The sequence below is a fragment of the Alnus glutinosa genome, chromosome 12 (genome assembly GCF_958979055.1).
Source record: "Alnus glutinosa chromosome 12, dhAlnGlut1.1, whole genome shotgun sequence".
Classification (NCBI taxonomy): Eukaryota; Viridiplantae; Streptophyta; class Magnoliopsida; order Fagales; family Betulaceae; genus Alnus; species Alnus glutinosa.
This window is the reverse complement of record NC_084897.1, coordinates 5,850,771-5,872,204: the sequence shown is the minus strand read 5'-3', so window position 1 is coordinate 5,872,204 and position 21,434 is coordinate 5,850,771. Positions and strand designations below refer to the sequence as shown.

The 21,434-nt window shown below is 40.6% G+C and overlaps 2 protein-coding genes across 2 annotated transcripts; one reads left to right on the top strand and one right to left on the bottom strand.

Moving 5' to 3' along the window:
• Positions 1–1,103: 1,103 nt before the first annotated feature.
• Positions 1,104–15,528, top strand: LOC133851791 (endo-1,3;1,4-beta-D-glucanase-like). Its single transcript, XM_062288367.1, has 7 exons — positions 1,104–1,422; positions 2,789–2,810; positions 13,782–13,905; positions 14,066–14,156; positions 14,316–14,405; positions 14,671–14,768; positions 15,199–15,528. The coding sequence occupies exons 1-7, from the start codon at positions 1,152–1,154 to the stop codon at positions 15,343–15,345; spliced, it is 843 nt and encodes a 280-aa protein (XP_062144351.1). The 5' UTR covers positions 1,104–1,151; the 3' UTR covers positions 15,346–15,528.
• Positions 15,529–17,402: 1,874 nt separating this feature from the next.
• Positions 17,403–20,995, bottom strand: LOC133851117 (sm-like protein LSM2). The gene is made up of 3 exons (XM_062287432.1): positions 20,842–20,995; positions 20,452–20,610; positions 17,403–17,721 (listed from the first exon to the last, which is right to left on the bottom strand). Exons 1-3 carry the CDS (start codon positions 20,842–20,844, stop codon positions 17,602–17,604), a joined length of 282 nt encoding a protein of 93 aa, XP_062143416.1. The 5' UTR covers positions 20,845–20,995; the 3' UTR covers positions 17,403–17,601.
• Between the last annotated feature and the right edge of the window lie 439 nt (positions 20,996–21,434).

Genomic DNA, 21,434 nt, shown 5'->3' with positions numbered 1-21,434 from the left:
CTTGTGAACATTGACCATCTACTACACTGCTACTAGGCTGAGGCGGCGCCGTTTAACAAATTTACGCTACAATTGTTCCCACTTTCACAGTTCCACTCAAGAGTTGAGCGGTCATAAATTTTTTATAATTTTTATTTTATAAATTAGTTGGTAAAAGTCAATTGTACCCCCAGATTGTATTTTCTGAGGTGGTCTTACCAGAGTTTCATCTCTAATTTTGTAAAGCTTTGCTTTGGTTGATTTTCTTGTTCTTTCAATGAGATCAGTAATATTTTTGCAATTAAAATAAAATTGATCATTATTAAATTTTAAATCTAATTATAATTTTTAGGGCTCGTTTAGTAACTGTTTTGAAAGCAGGTTTTTTTTTTTTTTTAACAAAACAACAAAACGTGTTTATGTACTACTGATGTGATTTTTGGAATAGTTGTTTGAGTCAAAATCTTTGGATTTAGATATACGCTTCTCTGTCTATTATTACACAACACGGGCCTCACCATTGGGTTCATCGACGTCCTCCGAGTCCCCCAACGTTCGGCATGTCCCCCACTGCCCCTTATACATCGGCGCGTGATGGCCACACGCCACTCTCCCGCCTTCCCCTACCACGGCTAACAGCAGTTTTCAAAGAATCTGGTGCTTTCCTGCTGGCGGCTCCCCCTCCTCCCCTCACCGGACCTCTGTTGGTGATTTTTATTATTGTCTTGGTTTTTGTTTTTTAGGTTAGTTCTTGCAATTTGCCTGATGGATGTTCTTGGATTGCTAGTATTTTATGGCTTTTTTGCTTAAATCTCCTCTCTTAGTTTTTTAGTGAGTTTTATTGTAAAAAGAGGTTCTTTATTGTTCTTCTATAATCCTTTATATTTGTTCGGTAACTGTTACCAAGCCAGTTTTCTGACTTAGTGTTTTAGGGAGACTTTTTAGTCACTCTGTTCAAAAAAAAAAACGTGTGATCAGGAAAAAAACATGTCCACGTCTTTATGGATCTGACCACGTTTTGGATTCCTTAGAGAAAAAGCAATCATATTCAAAGAGCCCAAATCATGTGAAATAAATAATAAATAAATAAATAGAAAAGCCCAAATTATGTTATAAATTTTGGATAGCATTGTGAGAGGAAGGAGCGTTTACTTTCACTTTGATCCTCATTCATGGCTGAGATGGCTCAACTTCATCTGTTCCCCTTTTTCTGTGGAACGCCATCAAAGCTAGCTTTTTTTCTCCTTCTTTCTATCTTTCTTTCTCTTCCCGTCGGCCACCTTGCTGAAGAAGGCACGTTAGGCCGCCATTGCTTGGAGAACCCACCAACTCTCAACTCCAGCTATGGAGCTGGGTCAGTGAAAGAGATCGGTGGCCTCAAGGCCTATGTCAGTGGCCATTCTCATTCAAAGCGAGCAATTTTACTCGTTTCTGATGTTTATGGTACGTAATTACCTGCAGCTTAATTCACTATTTTGCTTCTGCTTTATTAATGGTGTTTCATTTGTGGTTTACTTTCACTTTTGAGCTCTTCTCCCATCTGGGTTTGCTTCTATTGTTGTATGTATTCGCGTTTAAGCTTTGTGTTTCAGCATTTTTCCGATCTGGGTTCCGGTCAACTTCCCGTTCTTCTTGCTTGCTCAACGTTATTGGAAACCCATGCTTTTTTTTTTCTTTTTTTCATTTTTTTTTTAATAATTTTTACCTGTCGACACAATAAAGAGAATGCAGATCCAAATTAATAACTTCCTCTTCATAAAAAGTGATCCCATGGATTGAGCTAGTCCTAGGGACAAACCCTGCTTCTTGTTCTTGATGCTAATGTTGTCGTTTGTAAAGAGTGGGTCAAACTCTTTAATATCTTATATTAAAATAGTCTACATCGATCTTATATATATATATATATTATAATATCTTATCTTATATCTTAAAATATCTTATTAAGTCCATATATGTTTGTTAAAAATACATTTGAAGATGAGGGGCTGGCAAAGTCCATATATGTTTGTTAAAAATGCATTTGAAGATGAAGCTGGCAAAGTCCATATGTATGTGTGGCTGGCAAAGTCTATGTGTGTGTGTGAAGTACTGTTTGTTTTCATCGGCTTATATATTTTTTGGTTTATGTGTGTTTTTGAAGTGTTTGTTTTTATTGTGTATTTTGGTTGGAAAATGATTTTTGCACGGTCTACTTACACAACCTAAGACACATTGGTGGAATTTATGCAAATGGTTTCAGTTGCGTAAGTGGGTTGTACAACAAATACATTTCTGTTTGGTTTATGTGCGTGCGAAATGTTTGTTTTCATTGTGTGAAATGTTTGACCTAATTAAGCTGGCAAAGTCCATATGTGTGTGTGAAGTGTTGTTTTCATTCATTACATATTTTTTGGTTTATGTGTAGAAGAATGACAGCAAATACATCTCCTTTAATATTATAGACTTCACAGTTGACTTTTTTTTGGAGTTGATAGTTTGACAGTAAACTTTGTGTATGATTTAAGTATTTCTTTAAAACTAAATAAGATATATATATATATATATATATAAAATAAAATAAAATAAAAAATCCCAGATTTTCTATACGGGAGGGGGCATATATAGATTGTTCACTACTTTTTTATTTCCATCTCTATATCTTTAAAATTGGATTATGGTTCTATTAATTATCATATAACATTACATAATCATGATAAATCTGATCGCACTTGGAAGGGGAGAGACCAATTTTGAAAGAAATCAGCAATTAATTCAAAGAAATTTGTGCATGCTACTAAGAATATGGTTTAACTACTTTGCCTTCTTGCAGGCTATGAAGCACCACATTTGAGGTATGCCCGCTTGTCAACTCTGCCCCTCATCACCAACTTCTTATTTTCTACATTAAGCTTTTGTATATCTTTGGATCCATTGTTCTTTTTCTGCTTTCTGATTAGCTCCAGTTAGGGTGTGCATCCGGATAGATATTAACAAGTACTTACATTTATTATCCACAATTATTCTTTATCCGCAAATGATTAGCTCCAGTTAGGGTGTGCATGCGGGCGGATATTAACCACCCGCATATGTTATCCACAACTATTTGCTATCCACACATGATTTGCAAATAACGATTTTAGGGTATGTAGATATGGTTAATAACCGCATCCGCATACTATTTATATATAATATATATTTTATCTATATATTATATTTACTAAATTCACCAAAATAACGTTGTTTTGGTGTTTAATACCAAAATGACGTCGTTTTGAATTTGGTATAGGTTATATTTACATTAGTTTAGTTGGCTGTGTTACTTTCTCGTGTAACACTTGCGCAAAAAGACAAAAGCAATGTGAAATCATTATATTTTCAAAAGATTATGGCTTAAAAAAAAATAATTAAAATAAGCTCAAAACATTAAAAATTAGCATAAATTATTTTCAAAATCGTTTAAAATATGTCATAATAGACCCAAAGGAGGCCGAGAAGACTAAAATATATATGCCCAAAAGACCTATTACATAATATGCGAATAGCGGATCATACCCACGATAACCGTGCAGATGCGATTAGTAAAAACATGATACGGCCACGGATGTTGATATCTAAAAGCGATATCCGCATTATGCGAATGTGAATGCGGATATTGCAAATAACTGCACTCACGACCTTGTTTGCCAAGTGACGGAACAGTACAGAATAATAGGGTTACTGTTCATGTATTTTCTTTTTCCACTTTTTCATATTTTTTAATACCAATCAACATCAAAACATTCCCACTTTTTTCACTTTTTATATCACATCAATAATTTTTTATTACTATTCAAATAAAAAAAATTCAATACAATCCAAAACTTTTTCACTTTTCTATACAAATTTTTTTTTATTTTATATCACATCATCACTTTTTACTAATTTCAAAATTAACAACCTACTATTCTGTTCTGTACATGTGTTAGGGATAAAATCAACCCTAGAGACACGTGGATCCAATGACATCTCGGAGTTATGTCTCGGCTGCTTGTTCCGCATAGTTCCATCCAGCAAAGGGAAGGTCGTTTATGACCGAAGACATCTCGGAGATATGACGATGTCTCGGTCTTGACATTCCAGGTTACGGTATGTAAAATATCCTGAGATCTCCCAGCTAAGATGGAGTAAACATATCTCGGATATTTGTGCCTCGGAGTAATAACACCTCAGTATGATATCGAGTCGGTGCGGTATCTCCTCGGGATGATATTCATTGGATGAGTCAACATCTCGGAGTATAAACATCTCGGACTTACACAACCCTGTTATGATGCGGATATATCCCGAGATCTCCAGGTAAGAGTAGAAACGTCTCGGATGTCATCACCTCGGAGGTCAGCTGAAATGTGCTACAGTCTCCTAGGAAGGTGCCATGCGCCACACCCGTCTCAGAATTCGATAAGGATAGAATCCCAGGAGATCAGGGATAAACTACAGATCCATGATTTATGGGATAAGATGATTATTGACATGGAATCGAATTTAAAGAAGTACAAACGCAATCAACTGCGGATTCAACACTCCTACTCAAATTCCCAGAAGATATGATTAAAATTCAAACCGGGCTAGGACTCCTTAAACTCCTAATCCAACTCAATGTTAAGAAGGTCCGGCCTATAAATAAAGACCGTCACACCAGGTATAAGATACGAATTCTCTAAGCTCTTGAGATTAAGATTAAGGATTCTATACAGAAAACCTTTTAGACTGACTTAGGCATCGGAGTGGGCGTGGTCGGCACCCCCGACGAGTTGTTTGTTCCTTTTTGCAGGGTTGAAGTGTTCGGTAAAAAGTCAGGCAGCGAATCCTTAGGCGACACGTCACCATACCGGAAACTGTACCAACAGTTTGGCGCCGTCTGTGGGAACGATCAATTGTTCTTACGAAAAACAAATCCGCAATGGTGACGACGAGACGTTCCAAATCGATCTTAAACGAAGTGCCGCCAATCAGCCGAGACGATGCTCGTGGAGAAGCAGAATCTGCGGATCCAGAGGCTCGAATAACCCAACTGAGTCAACAGTTAGCCCAGGCGCAGAAGAATGTGGAGGATTTGTTGGCTCAGAACGCTGTGCTCCTAGCCGCACGAACTCCGCCGCCCAATCATGATGTAGCCGATGGGACAAACCACGAAGGTTCAGGAGAGAAAAACGGGCGGAACGAGAATCATGACGGGCAGAACGAGAACCATGAAGAGAGAGCCGGGCGGAACGAGAATCGTGGAGAGCCCATCAATCCGGTTCCACCCACGGAGGCAGAAAGGAGGTTGCAGAAGATGGTCCAGGATCTGGGCGCGAAATATGATATGCTGTCAAAGACGATTGACCAGAGGCGTGATGGGAAGGAGTCCCTTGTTGACAACCTCTTCCAGCACAAGGAATCCATATTCACCGAAGAAGTGTCCAACTGCGACTTACCCGGAAGATTCAAGGTACCTGACATTCCTGTCTTCTCTGGCAGCGAAGATCCAGTGGAGCATCTGGACAATTTCAGGTCCCATGTCTCCCTGCACAAGACACCAGATGCTGTGGCATGCCGAGCTTTTCCTCTCACCCTGTCAGGAAAAGCCCGAGACTGGCTCAGGAATCTCGCACCAAGGTCGATTGATTGCTTCGACACCCTTGGACGAAAATTCCTGGCCCAGTTCGTATCCGGGAGAGCTAGAAGGAAACCCCGAGGGTACTTACTCTCTGTGCAGCAGGGACCAAATGAGTCTCTAAAAGACTATCTGTGGAGGTTCAACCAGGAGAAGCTGAACACAGAGAGTGCACCAGACGACTTCATTTATGGTGCAATTTTTCAAGGCTTGAAAAAAGATGGACCTCTGATGGCGGAATTGGCGTTGAAACCGCCGAAGGATCTCCAAACCTTTATGGTGAAGATGGACAGGTACATCAACCAGGAAGAAACGCTCCGAGCCCTCCTCAGTAATTCCCAGCAACAACAGCAGCCGTCCACCGAGAAGCCTAAGAAAAAGAAGAATCCTGAGCCCGTACAGGATGCTGGTCCCGCAGAATATAAGAAGGTAAAGAAAAATTTCGGAGATTACAAGTGGACACCGTTGAACACCTCCATCACCGAGGTGCTCATGGAACTCAAGAAAGATCCGAATTACCAGAAACCGAGACCCATTCAAGGAAATCCCCCTCCGTACTTGGCTCACAAGTACTGCGCTTTCCACGATTCACACGGTCATCTGACCGAGCAGTGTGTTTCATTAAGGCAGTTGATCGAGAAATTCATTGAGAATGGGAAGCTAATCCGATTCCTCGCCAATGAGAGGAATCAACAGGAGCGAGATCACTATCCGAGGCCTAGAAGAGAAGAAGATCGGGATAATAGAAGAAATTATCAACCGAGACAAGATGAAAGAAGAGAAAGAAGCCGAGAGCCAGCACCTCGGCCTCGGAGGGACGAAAGAAGAGAGAGAAGTAGAAGCAGGCCTCGGGGGGCACAGCAGGGCAATATCCCTATCATCCACACCATCTCGGGAGGATTCGGAGGAGGAGGCGAGTCCAACTCAGCTCGGAAAGCATATGCCAGGCAGCTCGATGATTTCGAAGTTTACTCGGTCCAGAGGCCCCCAAAATCTCGGAAGTATAACCCTCTGGTTATAGGGTTTTCTGATGATGATTATGCTGGAGTCTCGCTTCCGCACACAGATGCCCTCGTGGTCACCTTGACCATAGCAAACTATCAGACCCGGCGGATCCTCATTGACACTGGGAGCTCGGCTGATATTCTGTTTAAATCAGCTTTTGATCACATGGGTGTTCCATTAGAGAAGTTGGTTCCGGTCTCGTGCCAGCTACAGGGTTTTGCCGGAGAGAAGGTGTTGCCTCTCGGTTCTATCGATTTACCTGTGACAGCCGGGACCTACCCAAGGCAAAAAGTCATTATGGTGAAATTCCTAATAGTTGATAAGGTCTCGGCCTACAATGCAATTATAGGACGTACGGCTCTTAACGATTTCAAAGCGGTGACTTCAACACCACATCTCAGCATGAAGTTTCCAACAGAAGAAGGAGTTGGAGAGGTAAAAGGAGACCAGAAGGAGGCTAGGAGATGCTACAATCTGTCCTTGAAAGATATCCCGAGGCAGCACGGTCGGGGGGAGAAAACTAAGGAGGATGGAAAATAGCAATCACCGTTGGGGGAGCCTGTGGAAGCCTTGGAGGAGTTCGAGATAGGCGACTCGGGAAACAAAATTCATATAGGCTCACAACTCCCTCAACCCATGAAGGAAGATCTGGTGGCGTTCTTGAGGCGCAACAAAGATGTATTTGCCTGGAGCCATGAAGACATGCCGGGGATTGATCCCTCGGTTATAGTCCATAAGCTGAATGTGGACCCAAATTATCGCCCTGTGAAGCAGAGAAGAAGAGCTTTTGCTGCCGAACGAAATATGGCAGTTGCTGAAGAAGTAGAAAAGTCTCTTGGTCATTCAACACCAAGAGCAGGAAAAGCCTCTCGGTCACTCAGCACCGAGAGCAAGAAAAGTCTCTCGGTTTGTCCAAAACCGAGAGCAAGAAAAGTCTCTTGGTCATTCAACACCAAGAGCAGGAAAAGTCTCTCGGTCACTCAGCACCGAGAGCAAGAAAAGTCTCTCGGTTTGTCCAAAACCGAGAGCAAGAAAAGTCTCTTGGTCACTCAGCACCGAGAGCAAGAAAAGTCTCTTGGTCATTCAACACCAAGAGCAGGAAAAGCCTCTCGGTTTGTCCAAAACCGAGAGCAAGAAAAGTCTCTCGGTCACTCAAAACCGAGAGCAGGAAAAGTCTCTCGGTCACCCAGCACCGAGAGCAAGAAAAGTCTCTTGGTCATTCAACACCAAGAGCAGGAAAAGTCTCTCGGTCACCCAGCACCGAGAGCAAGAAAAGTCTCTTGGTCATTCAACACCAAGAGCAGGAAAAGCCTCTCGGTTTGTCCAAAACCGAGAGCAAGAAAAGTCTCTCGGTCACTCAAAACCGAGAGCAGGAAAAGTCTCTCGGTCACCCAGCACCGAGAGCAAGAAAAGTCTCTTGGTCATTCAACACCAAGAGCAGGAAAAGTCTCTCGGTCACCCAGCACCGAGAGCAAGAAAAGTCTCTTGGTCATTCAACACCAAGAGCAGGAAAAGCCTCTCGGTCACTCAGCACCGAGAGCAAGAAAAGTCTCTCGGTTTGTCCAAAACCGAGAGCAAGAAAAGTCTCTTGGTCATTCAACACCAAGAGCAGGAAAAGTCTCTCGGTCACTCAGCACCGAGAGCAAGAAAAGTCTCTCGGTTTGTCCAAAACCGAGAGCAAGAAAAGTCTCTTGGTCACTCAGCACCGAGAGCAAGAAAAGTCTCTTGGTCATTCAACACCAAGAGCAGGAAAAGCCTCTCGGTTTGTCCAAAACCGAGAGCAAGAAAAGTCTCTCGGTCACTCAAAACCGAGAGCAGGAAAAGTCTCTCGGTCACCCAGCACCGAGAGCAAGAAAAGTCTCTTGGTCATTCAACACCAAGAGCAGGAAAAGTCTCTCGGTCACCCAGCACCGAGAGCAAGAAAAGTCTCTTGGTCATTCAAACTAAGAGCAGGACAAGTCTCTCGGTTTGTTCGACACCAAGAACAGGAAAAGTCTCTCGGTCTTTCCAAAACCGAGAGCAAGAAAAACATAAAGGCTATCAATGCCAGTCCAATAAAGGCTATCAATGCAGGATTGCAGGTTTTCGGAAGGACAAGAGCATCCAGGAAAGAATCTGCCCACGTCCTTTCCTTAGACAACCCGAAGTGGTCATAAAAAGAACACTGAGACAAGAAAACCTCTCGGTTAGAGGTCTCCAAATGTTGAAAGATTGAAGCCTTCAAAGATAAAGCTCAACAATCTAACTACCCACCTCAAACGACTTAGCCTGCGGTCGCAGACTAAGGTTGTGGGGGGTAACTCCATAAGGTAAGCAGGAAAGTCTGTCAAACACCGAGAGCAGAAAAGGTTTTTTCGGTTTATCCGACACCGAAAACAGAAAAGAAAATGCCTAAGCAGAAGGTAGAAATTTCATTCAAAAGATATCATATTCTAAGTTTTATACAAAGAAAAATGTACAGGTAAAGAAAAGAGAAGATAAAAATTCAAGAAAACAGCTTCTAGCTAGCAGGATCGTCAAGAGGGTCTTCTTCGGGAACTGGCGCGTCAAGACCCCAATTCGGAACGTCGGGCATGAAGTCCTTACCAAACTCCTCCATCTCATCAATGGCTTCTTCTGGAAAACCCACCAACATCGGATCAACCGTCTCGGGATCAAATTTATATTGAGGATTTGTCACCAAAGTTCGAAAATTTTCGAAACCCCAATGACAACCCCGACCCCAACTCTGATCCCGAAGATAAGGCGCATAGCTCAACTGCTTCTGATAACGTTTAAGCTTTGCCCGATCGGCGTCATATCTAGCCCTGAGACGAATCAAGAGACTCTCCGAGTGATCCTGCGCCTTGAGAGCTTTATCCCTCTCGGCTGTAAGTCTTTCAACCTCATCTTTGAGTTTGTCCTTTTCAGCCTCGGCACTCAACGCATTCTTGCACGCCTCGGAGCATTCATTCTGCACAGCCGACAAACGGATAGACAATTGGTCCGCACGATCCAGCTCGGAAGAAAGACTTTCAATAGAGCGAGCGTATCGACCGTTGGCCTCCGCCACTTCGTTACTCAAACGAGCGTTAGCAGAGCGCATCTCGGATATAATTGATTCCCGGGACGCGAGTTCCTCGTCCTTGGACTGAAGAAGAGACTTCAGCGCCGCAACTTCATCCTCTAAACCCGAGATGCGGGCTTGAACTTCGGGGGAAGGAGTGGGCGGAGACGCAGGACAATTTTCGCACTTCTGCCAGAGGGCAGTCATCTTCACAAGAAGCTGTCAAGAAAAAAGTAAGCAAAGTCAGAATCGGGATGCAAACAGAATAAAAAGTCCTAGCTCCAGAAACTTACCTGATAATGAGAGATGAGAATGCCTTGGGCGATCTTCTCGGGAGAAGACGCCCCTGCATTCCCCAGATATCCCTCGGGGATTAAGTTCTTTATGGCCTCCATCGGATGACCCAGAAGACCCCTGCCCAAAATCTCGAAGCCGGCCGAGACCCTGGAGGAAGAGCTAGGACCCACTTGAGGTACAGCCCCGGTGCTTGGGCTGGCCTCAGCACGAGACTCGCTCCTAGTAGAAGTCTCGGGGAGCACGCCAGCTTCAGGAGTAACGTTCTCGGATTCGATCCGAGACTCCTCAGCCACTCCAACATGGGGAGTTGTTTCGGGTTGATCGGGACTTTGAGTTCCAGGAGCAGATCCCGGCACCCCCTGATCAATCACTTCCCGAGAGGGGCAAGGCTCTTCAACGTCCTCAGCCTCGGACAGTCCAGTAGGAGTCTCGGTTTGTATAGGCGCAGAACATGAAACTCGGGGGGTGGAGTACCCCGTTTCACGATTTTCTTCAGGGGGTGGTGGTGTTTCTGGACGTTCCGAAGAAGGAGTTCGGGGAGTACCTTCTACTTCAGACTCTTCAGCCAAAGGCTCGTCTAGGGGGGTGCCGACTTCTTCATCCATCTCTTCGAGAAAGTCACCACTTGAAGCGACAGGCTCTTGACGCACTTCCTCTTTGTCGGAAGGTATTATAACCGCTTTACCCCACAATCGCCCGGCGTCCGCAAGTCTTTGAGCCATTCGGTCCTGGCCTGTAAGCTTCCGTTTCCTGGCCGGATGCTTTACCCTACGCGCAACTGGGACATCTCGGGCCTCAGGTACATTTCCTTCTCCTTCTCCAGACCTCTCAGGTACCGCACATTGTTCACCATGGAACGAAGCCTCGGAGCCAGACTCATCCCGTGAAACAAAGGAAGGAGCAGGACTAGTCTCGGGAATGAAACCCCGAAAGCTGGCAGACCCCTCTTCAACGCTTACCCTAGGTGATGGAGCCGAAGGAGGAGTTCTCCTCGCACCCGAGGCGGCCAAAGGAATCTTCTGTTTCTTTTGTGCAGGAACATCCCCGAGAACTTCCTCAGGTGACCTCTTCTTAGTCATAGGTCTCGGGGATGGAGGGGCTTCATTCCTCTTCTTGACAGCTCCCCTCTTGGTGATTAACTGTTTGTCTCTCGGAATGTCATATCCGAGAAACTGCCTCATATTCTCCTCGGTGACGAGATTGTCAAAATCGACTTCTTCAAACTTGTCGGCCTTGACTCTGGCAGCGGACCACCCACTTATCTCCTTAACATCCTCCAGTTCGGATACAGTGAGCGAAGGGGGGTCACTTCGGTCAGGTCGCAACAACTGCCAAGTCCGAGGCATCATACGATCTTCAGGAAGGAGAGTACCTTCGGGGCATTCCCACTCCCCGGAAACTCTGAAAAACTGCATCTCCCAGAACTTGTTGTTCGTCAGCCCACTCTTGAGCTTGATGAAAACAGGCGGGTGACGGCTGCAGAGTTCAATCATTCCCTCTGCAGTCTGCCTCGGCCTATAGATGTGGAAGAATTGCAGGATGTTCATCTCCTTCTTCAACACAAGCCTCCATAGGATGTAAGAGGCGAACAGGTACCGCCAAGCATTTGGCATTATCTGACTGGGCGCGATCATCAGAAAAAGAACGAAGTCTCGAGCAATCTCCGGAAACGGTAATCGAAGCCCAGCAAGAAACATCCTCTCATAAAGGGTAATATCGCCGCCATTAATGAACCGAGCTCCAGGCGCCTGATAGAACATCTTCACAGTTGGAGAAATTTCATAGTTCGAGCGAAGGACACCCTCATGCTTCGCGAAGATGATGGAATCGACCCTGCTCTCCAAAGGAGAAAGATCCACAGAGCCGTCGGGTCTCTTTGTCCGAACCCGAGACGAGGCTGAGACAGCTTTCTTGGGAGCCATGGAAGAAAGAAGAAAGGCAGAAACAGAAAAATACAGAGAAAGGAAAAGTTTGGGGAGGAAGACGACAATGGAGTATCGAAAAAAAAGAAGTATCAGTGAGTGAACAGTACAATATCCCAACTTTAAACGCCACCACTACCACGTGTCCGAAATGCCAAAGGGCGCTGTCGATTCAAAATTTCCGAAGAGGAAAAGGCGCGCCTTCCGTAAATTCAGCATTAAATACGCTGCCTCGACGATACCATTTAATGATGACAAAAAGGCGGCTGTACAGAGATGACGTCGACGTTGGGAAAAGAAGCGGTCAAATTCAAAATTTGAACTGTTGAAAAGACGCGCCCTGCGCAAACATCAGATACAGACTGGCAGCTGGAAAGTAATTCTCTTATTTCCGTTTATTTCTGAAATTAGAGAATTATGGGGGTAACTGTTAGGGATAAAATCAACCCTAGAGACACGTGGATCCAATGACATCTCGGAGTTATGTCTCGGCTGCTTGTTCCGCATGGTTCCATCCAGCAAAGGGAAGGTCGTTTATGACCGAAGACATCTCGGAGATATGACGATGTCTCGGTCTTGACATTCCAGGTTACGGTATGTAAAATATCCTGAGATCTCCCAGCTAAGATGGAGTAAACATATCTCGGATATTTGTGCCTCGGAGTAATAACACCTCAGTATGATATCGAGTCGGTGCGGTATCTCCTCGGGATGATATTCATTGGATGAGTCAACATCTCGGAGTATAAACATCTCGGACTTACACAACCCTGTTATGATGCGGATATATCCCGAGATCTCCAGGTAAGAGTAGAAACGTCTCGGATGTCATCACCTCGGAGGTCAGCTGAAATGTGCTACAGTCTCCTAGGAAGGTGCCATGCGCCACACCCGTCTCAGAATTCGATAAGGATAGAATCCCAGGAGATCAGGGATAAACTACAGATCCATGATTTATGGGATAAGATGATTATTGACATGGAATCGAATTTAAAGAAGTACAAACGCAATCAACTGCGGATTCAACACTCCTACTCAAATTCCCAGAAGATATGATTAAAATTCAAACCGGGCTAGGACTCCTTAAACTCCTAATCCAACTCAATGTTAAGAAGGTCCGGCCTATAAATAAAGACCGTCACACCAGGTATAAGATACGAATTCTCTAAGCTCTTGAGATTAAGATTAAGGATTCTATACAGAAAACCTTTTAGACTGACTTAGGCATCGGAGTGGGCGTGGTCGGCACCCCCGACGAGTTGTTTGTTCCTTTTTGCAGGGTTGAAGTGTTCGGTAAAAAGTCAGGCAGCGAATCCTTAGGCGACACGTCACCATACCGGAAACTGTACCAACAACATGTCTTTGACAAACAAGCCCCACATCCTCATGTACAACCCAAGCGCTAGCTCCCTCACATTGATCCATTTATTTATTTATTTTTGGCCTACTTTGGCCATAAAAAGCTCATCTTCCGCCTTTATCTTTTTCCCCTTTTTTTTCCTGTTTTTTTCTTCTTTTTTTTTTTCTTTCTCTTTAGTTAGGTGTATCTTTTCTATATTTCTTGTATATCTTGTTGCACCTTTTTTATTTTCTAATGATATTTCGATTATATATATATATATAAGTAATTTTAGTTTTAGGAGAAAGAAGCCGAACCCCACTACATCTTGCTGCTAGATTCAGTTATTTATTGTTATAAGTTTTCTTCTATTGCTCTCTTCTTTTCTTTTCTTTTTTCTTTTTGCTTTTTTTTTTTTAATCTTCAATCTCAAATAATCATATTAACTCTAATTTATAGAAACAATAGGGAATAACATACTATTCCACACATTGGAAGGTACATGAACTCCACTTAACCTATAATTGTCTACAATTTTCTAAAGGCTAATTCTAAGTTCTTTCAACTCTAACTTTGAAGGAAAATTGCTGACAAGGTTGCTCGATCTGGATTCTACACTGTGGTTCCTGACTTCTTTTATGGAGATCCCTTTGTGGCAAATACTTCTAGAACAGTTCAAGACTGGTTAAAAACTCATGGAACAGTATGTGCCCAACTCTTCTTAGATAAAGTTGGAGACTTATTTATTTGTTTTATTAATTACCATTAAATTTACTTTCAGATCATACTGATATAGAAGGTTGTGCCATATATAATCATACTAATATTGTTGCTATCATGTTCCTCGTAAATGTTTGCCCTAGGACAAAGGATTTGAAGATTCTAAACCATTAATTGCTGCTCTGAGAGAGAAAGGCATACGTGCAGTTGGAGCAGCAGGGTTTTGCTGGGGTGGTAAGATATCTATTAATGTATTTCGGTTTTCGATTTTCGGTTTTCGGTTTTCAATTTGAAAGTATTCTGACGTGACATAAAGGTGAAAATTGTTTTTGTGTTTTTAATAGCGTTTTGTACTTTAAGTTGTTTGTTAATGTTTTATTGCTTTTGGGTCAGGCAACGTGGTTACAAAAATAGCAAAGACGGATTTGATTAAAGCTGCAGTGTTGTTACACCCTTCATGGGTCACCCTGGATGATATTAAGGGTACGAATGTTAATGCAAATTTTGATTTTATATGTGTAATACTAGAAATGTTGTGATCTTCCATAAATGCTATTGGAAAATAAGGATTATCCTTGAATATGTGGATACTAAATATCAAGAGATGGACTTCAAGATAATTGGTAGGAGGATAATTGCTTTACATTTTGCTGTCTATGACTACCTTGTATATCTATGTGTATCCCATGAACACACACACATGTTGTCTATAAAACTTTTAAATGCTTATGATTTCTATCTTCTTCAGCCGTCAAGGTTCCAATTGCCATACTGGCTGCTGAATTAGACAATGGCACCCCACCCAAACTCCTCGAAGAGTTCAAGTCAGTTTTGTCCCAACATAAGGTAAGGATCTGCAAACTTAACATAATTAGTGTCCGTGTTACGGATTGGAATCCACAACAATTAAATATCTGAATTGTTAGCAATTTGGACAGGTAATGTGAGAGAGCCCATATATAACCTATTTGTCCAAATAAATTTTGGACTACTTGGCCACCTACCCAAACAAGTGGGTCCTATGTAGACTCTCTAACATTATTTATCTAAATTTTTAGCAACTCGGGTAAGTAATTGTCGTAAATTCTTATCCACATGTTGCTTGACTACTAGCCTTGTATGTGGCAACTGGTTTGTCAAATAAACATAGTTACATAAAATGATAAACTAAACAATCAACTCCATTGAGAATTTTGCATCTTGGGTTATATAGTGAGGATTAATTTGGAAGGTTTGAAAATGACTTTGGGAATCCAATTAATGCTGCATTTTGCAGGTTAAAAACTTTATCAAAATATATCCAAAGGTTAAGCATGGATGGACAGTCAGGTACAACGATAGTGATGCGACAGCCGTAAAGGCTGCCAATGAATCCCATAAAGACATGTTGCGTTGGTTAACCAAGTACGTCAAGAAAACATGATGATCCTCGCAATTGGGAAGCACTAAAATCCTATTTGTGCCTTCAAAATTATTAAAATAGAGTGTATTGTTGTATGATCCTCAAAATCTTCTATTTTTTGAGGCCAAGAATAAATCTTAACAAGATCATTGTAGTTTTCTTAATAAAAGACAAAAATAAATAAATCGTGTGCCCTTTCTTTTATCTACAACAATAATTTAGCATTAACAGGTATATTTTGGACATATTAATAAGTTCATCATCCTCATCTGCATAGTCCTCCAAGTTTTGTGCCACTGAAAACATTCATTGTGTAATTCGACATGCTACGGATGAATCAAGTTTTTTTTGTTTTTTTTTTCATTGATTAAAGATTAGAACAGGTAGCTAAATAATTATGCAGTGATTAAATTCCCAAATCATGTTTAAAAGCGAGTAAAGAATACTAGTCAGAGTTATTGGGAATAAAGACCACTGTAATGGAATAAGTATTCCTGTTTTAATTTTTTGGTTGTAACAACAGCCTAAAACCAAAATTTGTATTCAAGTATTACCTATACCCCGAGTCTCTGATACGGCGGAGGCTTGCCAGAGATTGTGGAAGAGCAAATATAAGCGTCGTGCTACTAGGCAAAACGGTGAGCGCCGCACCCTAGATGGCAACAGTCCAATAACAGCAGTCTCGTTTGATAACAATTTTGAAACTTTTTTGTTTTCAAAATTAAAAATCACACTTTTACTCAAAATCATTAACAAATAATTCAAAATATAAACCCCACTAAAAATTACTTCTCAACTTTATATAGATATACACACCAAAAACACATTTTTCAAATTAAAAATAAAAAATAAATAAATAAATTTAAAAATTTAAAAAAAAAAAAAAAAAAAAAAAAAAAAAAACTTTTTCAAAACGATTATTAGACCTCCAGTAAGAAGCAGGAAGCACCCCCAATGTTGTTCGTTACTTTGGGGAATAGCTATTCTTTGTAACCAAACAAATAAACTAATTTAATCCTGGTTACCAAAAATGCCACGATAATCACTTAATTAGGATACGAGGTTCATTGATACAAGTAAGTAGTACGCTTTGACTAGAAAAGGAAATTAGTATCCACCAACATATATAGATATTTATGCCTTACATCGCATGCATCCAGACATAAATCACATAAAATTGCTAGAATACTACTACACTTTTTATTACAAGTTCTTACAAACTAACGTGACACCATGTTAACTACTAAAATATAGATTATCGCATGGCACTTACGACGTTCACAAATTAATGTGACCGTTCAAGTAGCACTTATTACCCTAGTCACTAAAATGTGAAGTGTCACAATAGTCTACGTGATACTCATTTCTATAAAATATGAATTGTCACGTAAATTTGTAAGAAAATTACAATTCAAGCTATATAATACCCCAAACATTTTCACATTTTCCAAATCACATTAGTATATGTTAGCTTGAAAAGGATGATTGATCCAAGAACATATATCTACGATTTGTGAAATCATCCAAACATTTTCCAAATCACATTTTCCACTCATTTTCCTAGGTCTATTCCAAACTAGGCTAGAAGTTGACATTGTACTTAATAATGAATTTTGCATATATATTGTATCCTATTCTTCCAACCAATACTTTTTTTTTTCTATGACAATAAAGCCATCCAAGATAGGACCACTTCGTGTACCGACCCTCGTCGAGTAAACCTCAGATCTGTGCAAAGCACCATCTCCACACCGATAGGGATTCTTCCCACCAATACTAGTACAGATAGCTACTCCTTTTAATTTTTGAGTAATGCTAAAAGTCTCTCTTGTGTTCCTCCAATAATGATGTGAATTTTAAAATCATCATTGAGCTTGTAATTGATCATTACTGAATTTTGATCAAATTGTGACTTTAAAAACTACCTCATTATTGTAGGGACACAAGAAGAACTTATAGAATTACCCTAATTCGTAGCTCACACTATATTTCGATCATTTAGATACTACTATGCATCTTCAAATCCTAATGAACTCAAATTTAAATCCAAATCCTAATTGAACCTTCATAATCTAAGGTTTGATGTTGAAGTCCGGATCCTTTTGACTTTTTGAGATCTTAAAATCACAACGTATCAGGATTTTAATATCCATGATTTCAAAAGCACTAGGCTTGCTTAAGCGTAAATCACATCACAATGCATAATTTGCTTCAACAAATAGTTTCAACCATGAGTACCTTGAATCAAGTGTTCATAGGATACAGACAAATCATTATTCAGCCACCCCGAGCTTCTCTTCTCGTGGCATCATGAAGCAGCTCAATGTCGACTCCCTCGGGAGGTAGTTGAACGTATCTCACCACTGACCCCCTGATGAAACAGTTCCTCACTGAAAGCTGCCACTCAACACAAACAATATTAATCCACCCAGCATAGTTACACAGAAATAATGAAAAATAAAAAAAAATAATAATAATAAAAAAAAAAAAAAAAGTAAAAAAAAAAAATCACACTTTCATATTGGAAATGCAATACATTTTAACAGAACCTAAATAAATTCATTTAAATAAGCAGTTTTATAGTGCAATAAAACTATTTGGGTCAGACAACCAGTAGATAGATTATTGAAAAGACAAAACCATGTAAAGCAAGCACAACCCCCCCCCCCCCCCCCCCCCCCCCCAACTTAATTGAAAGTGGCAGCAACATCTTGTTGTTGTCAAAACTTATTTCCTTTCCTTTTCATATGCACCTTTCTGATCACCATATAAACTTAAAATTAGGTGCATCCATATCTCCCAGCCGTGTCATTAGCCAAAAGAAATTCCCAATTCGCATATAATTTCCCCTAGTCTTCCAATGAATTCTAACTACATGAACCAAGTGTGGAAAACTATAATTTTTTTGTTCGGGTTTGATTATGTCGTAGCTCTATAATTCTGATTAGGTTTATCGTTGTATGAACTGCATTGCTGATATTGACCCCCCGTGGGTATGGTTTTCGTGCTAGTGTGCTCATCCGTTGCTTGTTCGTTAGCACAACAGCTTTCGCGCCACCATATGGACATCGTATATAGGATAAATATGATGCCCAAACTGAGAGATGTTGCACCCCCTTGAAATGAGTGCATGTACATCACACCTCCTACAGTGGTTGCCAAAGCTCCGAGTGAACCTGAAATAGGCCATGTTGCTGAAGACAACTCAAATCTTTCTCCGCCCTGTTCTACAATGTTCAGAGGTTCAAATGAATCCGAACCCAACAAAAATGAACTCTCAATCCAAAGTCTCAGCTCTAGAAAAGATTACGCCTACATGGGCACTGGTTAAAACTTTTGTCGGACAGCTAAGCAGTAGCCTAGATGTATTAGATGCTGATTTTGGTATACCAAGATACCGCTGGGTGAAAGTAGAAAACATGAAGGAATATAAGAAATCTGACTAGCAATACTTATCATAAATTAGACAGGCACTCATTTCAGGTGAGTACCACCAATACCCCCCCCCCCCCCCACCCTCCTTTCTCTCTTCTCCATTTTGACACCATTTTTCCAAGTGAGTACCACCAAAATAAGTTCCAGAGTCCAGATTGTCAGATTAGATACCAGACAACCCACATATTTCATCACCTTCCAAATATATCATGAAAAAATAGCCTTCCATTATTCGATGAATCAGCATATATTCTCTTAGAACAACACAACTATCAAAACACAATTTTAATAAACAGCTCAAATAACCAAACCTATATTTTCAAATTGCAATCATAAATAATGTCTAAGAGCATCCCCATTGGATGATGTAAAATTCAATCTATTATAGATAACCAAAACCCACTTTTGCTAGTTTAGATAATGGGTTTTAAAAAACATCATACATCCGATTATCTATTCTTAACTCTACATCAATTAAATATTCATTTTTACTCTTATTTTATTTTATTTTTCTCTTTCCTACTTTTTGTCATTTTATTCTACCAACTAATATTTTTTTATTATTATTATTTTTATTAAAACCTCATATCCACTTCTCTCCACAAACCCGAAATATTCTCACAGGCATTTCATCAACCAAAGGACCTGCACTCTCAAGATCAAAATCAACCCACGGTAATTCACCACACAATTATCAACCAAGTGGAATCAATCAGAATTGTCAAAATTATCACATAGACACACCACACAGACTACACACAACCGGCACCACACCCAACCCACAGAAACTTCTACACACAACCATCACCCCCTGGTTTCCAAGCACAGCAGCAGTAGCTGAACAGGAAAAAAAAAAAAAAAAAAAAGTCCTCCCCTTCAGGCTCTTCACTCTTGGAGGACGTCAACCGTTGGACTACGTGGATTTGCCAATATTCCGACCTGTGGGCGACGAGAACAGGTTGAAAGAGAGTTGGAAATCCGGTCACGGGTTGCTGGTTCTGGCTCCGCTTCAGTTGGCCGGACCCATGGAGCTCTGGATCCAGGAAAAGGAAAAGGGGAAAGGAAATCAAAACCCTAACCCCAAAACCATCAATTTCAGCAGGGGAAAGGAAACGGAAAAAAGAGAAGAAGGAGAAGAGTATGAGAGAGAGAAGCGGAGAAACAATAGAAAGAGGAAGAAAGGTGAAATGAAAGTGAAAGAAATAATAAAATAAGGAGTAGATGTGTGTACAGTGCAACGCCTCATCTGGCGTTGCACTGTACATGAATCCATGCCAACTCTATTTTGGATTTCGTTTACATAAGCCGATGGAAGAAGGTTTTACGAATTTTGCTATCTATTTTAGCTAAAAACGAGTTTTACATAACCCGGTGGGACTGCTCTAATAGTTATCCAATCAGAAAACACAATAATATCTAAAATGAAACTAGTCAGACCAAGATCATAAAAGCTTACAAATAAAATATCATACATAAACAACTAAATAAATTCAAACCCTTCATAAACCCTAAACCCAAATTCAAATCACACCCCTACCCAAGTACCATTATCATTCCATCACCGTGTACGAGACCGAGACCACAAATCAACCAGAAGAAGACATACAAATCAACCAGAAGCATAAAAAAGTACTAAACCCTAGAACATACGAGCACTAAAGCGTAGAAAATTGAAAAGAAAAAAGAGAATACCATGTGGGGGTACTTGTCCTGATCGACAACCCGAGTGTTCTCAAGCTTGATGTTGAGGTATTGATCAACGGAGTGCAGAGTCCCCCTGATTGCAAGGTCGTTCTTCAGCTCCACCGTCACTTCCCGCCCCACCAAGTCCTTGAAGTACGAGAAGAACAACTGCACCCAAAATAACAAGGACCCAGATATCAGAAACTAAAGGAAACAAAGATTTCTTGAAAACCCACTGATGAAATCGGAAAAAAAAAAAAAAAAAAAAAAAAAAAAAAAAAAAAAAACTAGAATTTGAGAGAAACCGAAGAAGAGCTTGAGAGAGAAACATCAGAGATTATATTGCACTGAATTCAAAAAAGAAAAAAAAATAAAGAGAAAACAAAGAAAAATCTTTACCATAATTTCTTCGCTGAGAGAGATGAAGGCTCTTCGATTTTGGTGTGCGTTAGAATAGAAATTGCGGAGTCGAGGTGTGGAGAGTAAAAGGAGTGTGGAAGGGGAATTTGCTTCTATTTGTGAATTGTGATAGCGAAATTACTAATAGAGCCTTAATAGGAAGTTTGTTGGGCTGCTTTTGTTTCCCATGGGCTATGGCCATGGGGCATAGTGGATTTTCCTAATAGTTCATGCTGACCCAAAAAAAAAAACAAAAAAAAAAAAAAAAAAAAATTGGAAAAAAAAAATTGTAGGGAAAACTTCACTTATAACCCTTAATCTTTCATCACTTTTGAAAAAATGTACCTAAACTTTAAAATGTATCAATTCAGGGCATCCATCTTCCAATTTTTATCAATTTCAACCGTCCGTTAAAATTTTCCGTTAAATCCTACTAAAATTCTCAAAATACCCATGTTTATTTTTTTAAAAAAAATTCAAATTTTGTAAATTTCATTAAATTCTGACCAACATCTAAATTTTATCAATTTTTTTTTTCTTTGAGAAATGTTAGGAATACCAAATCTTTTACCAATAGATAGCTACTAAGATGA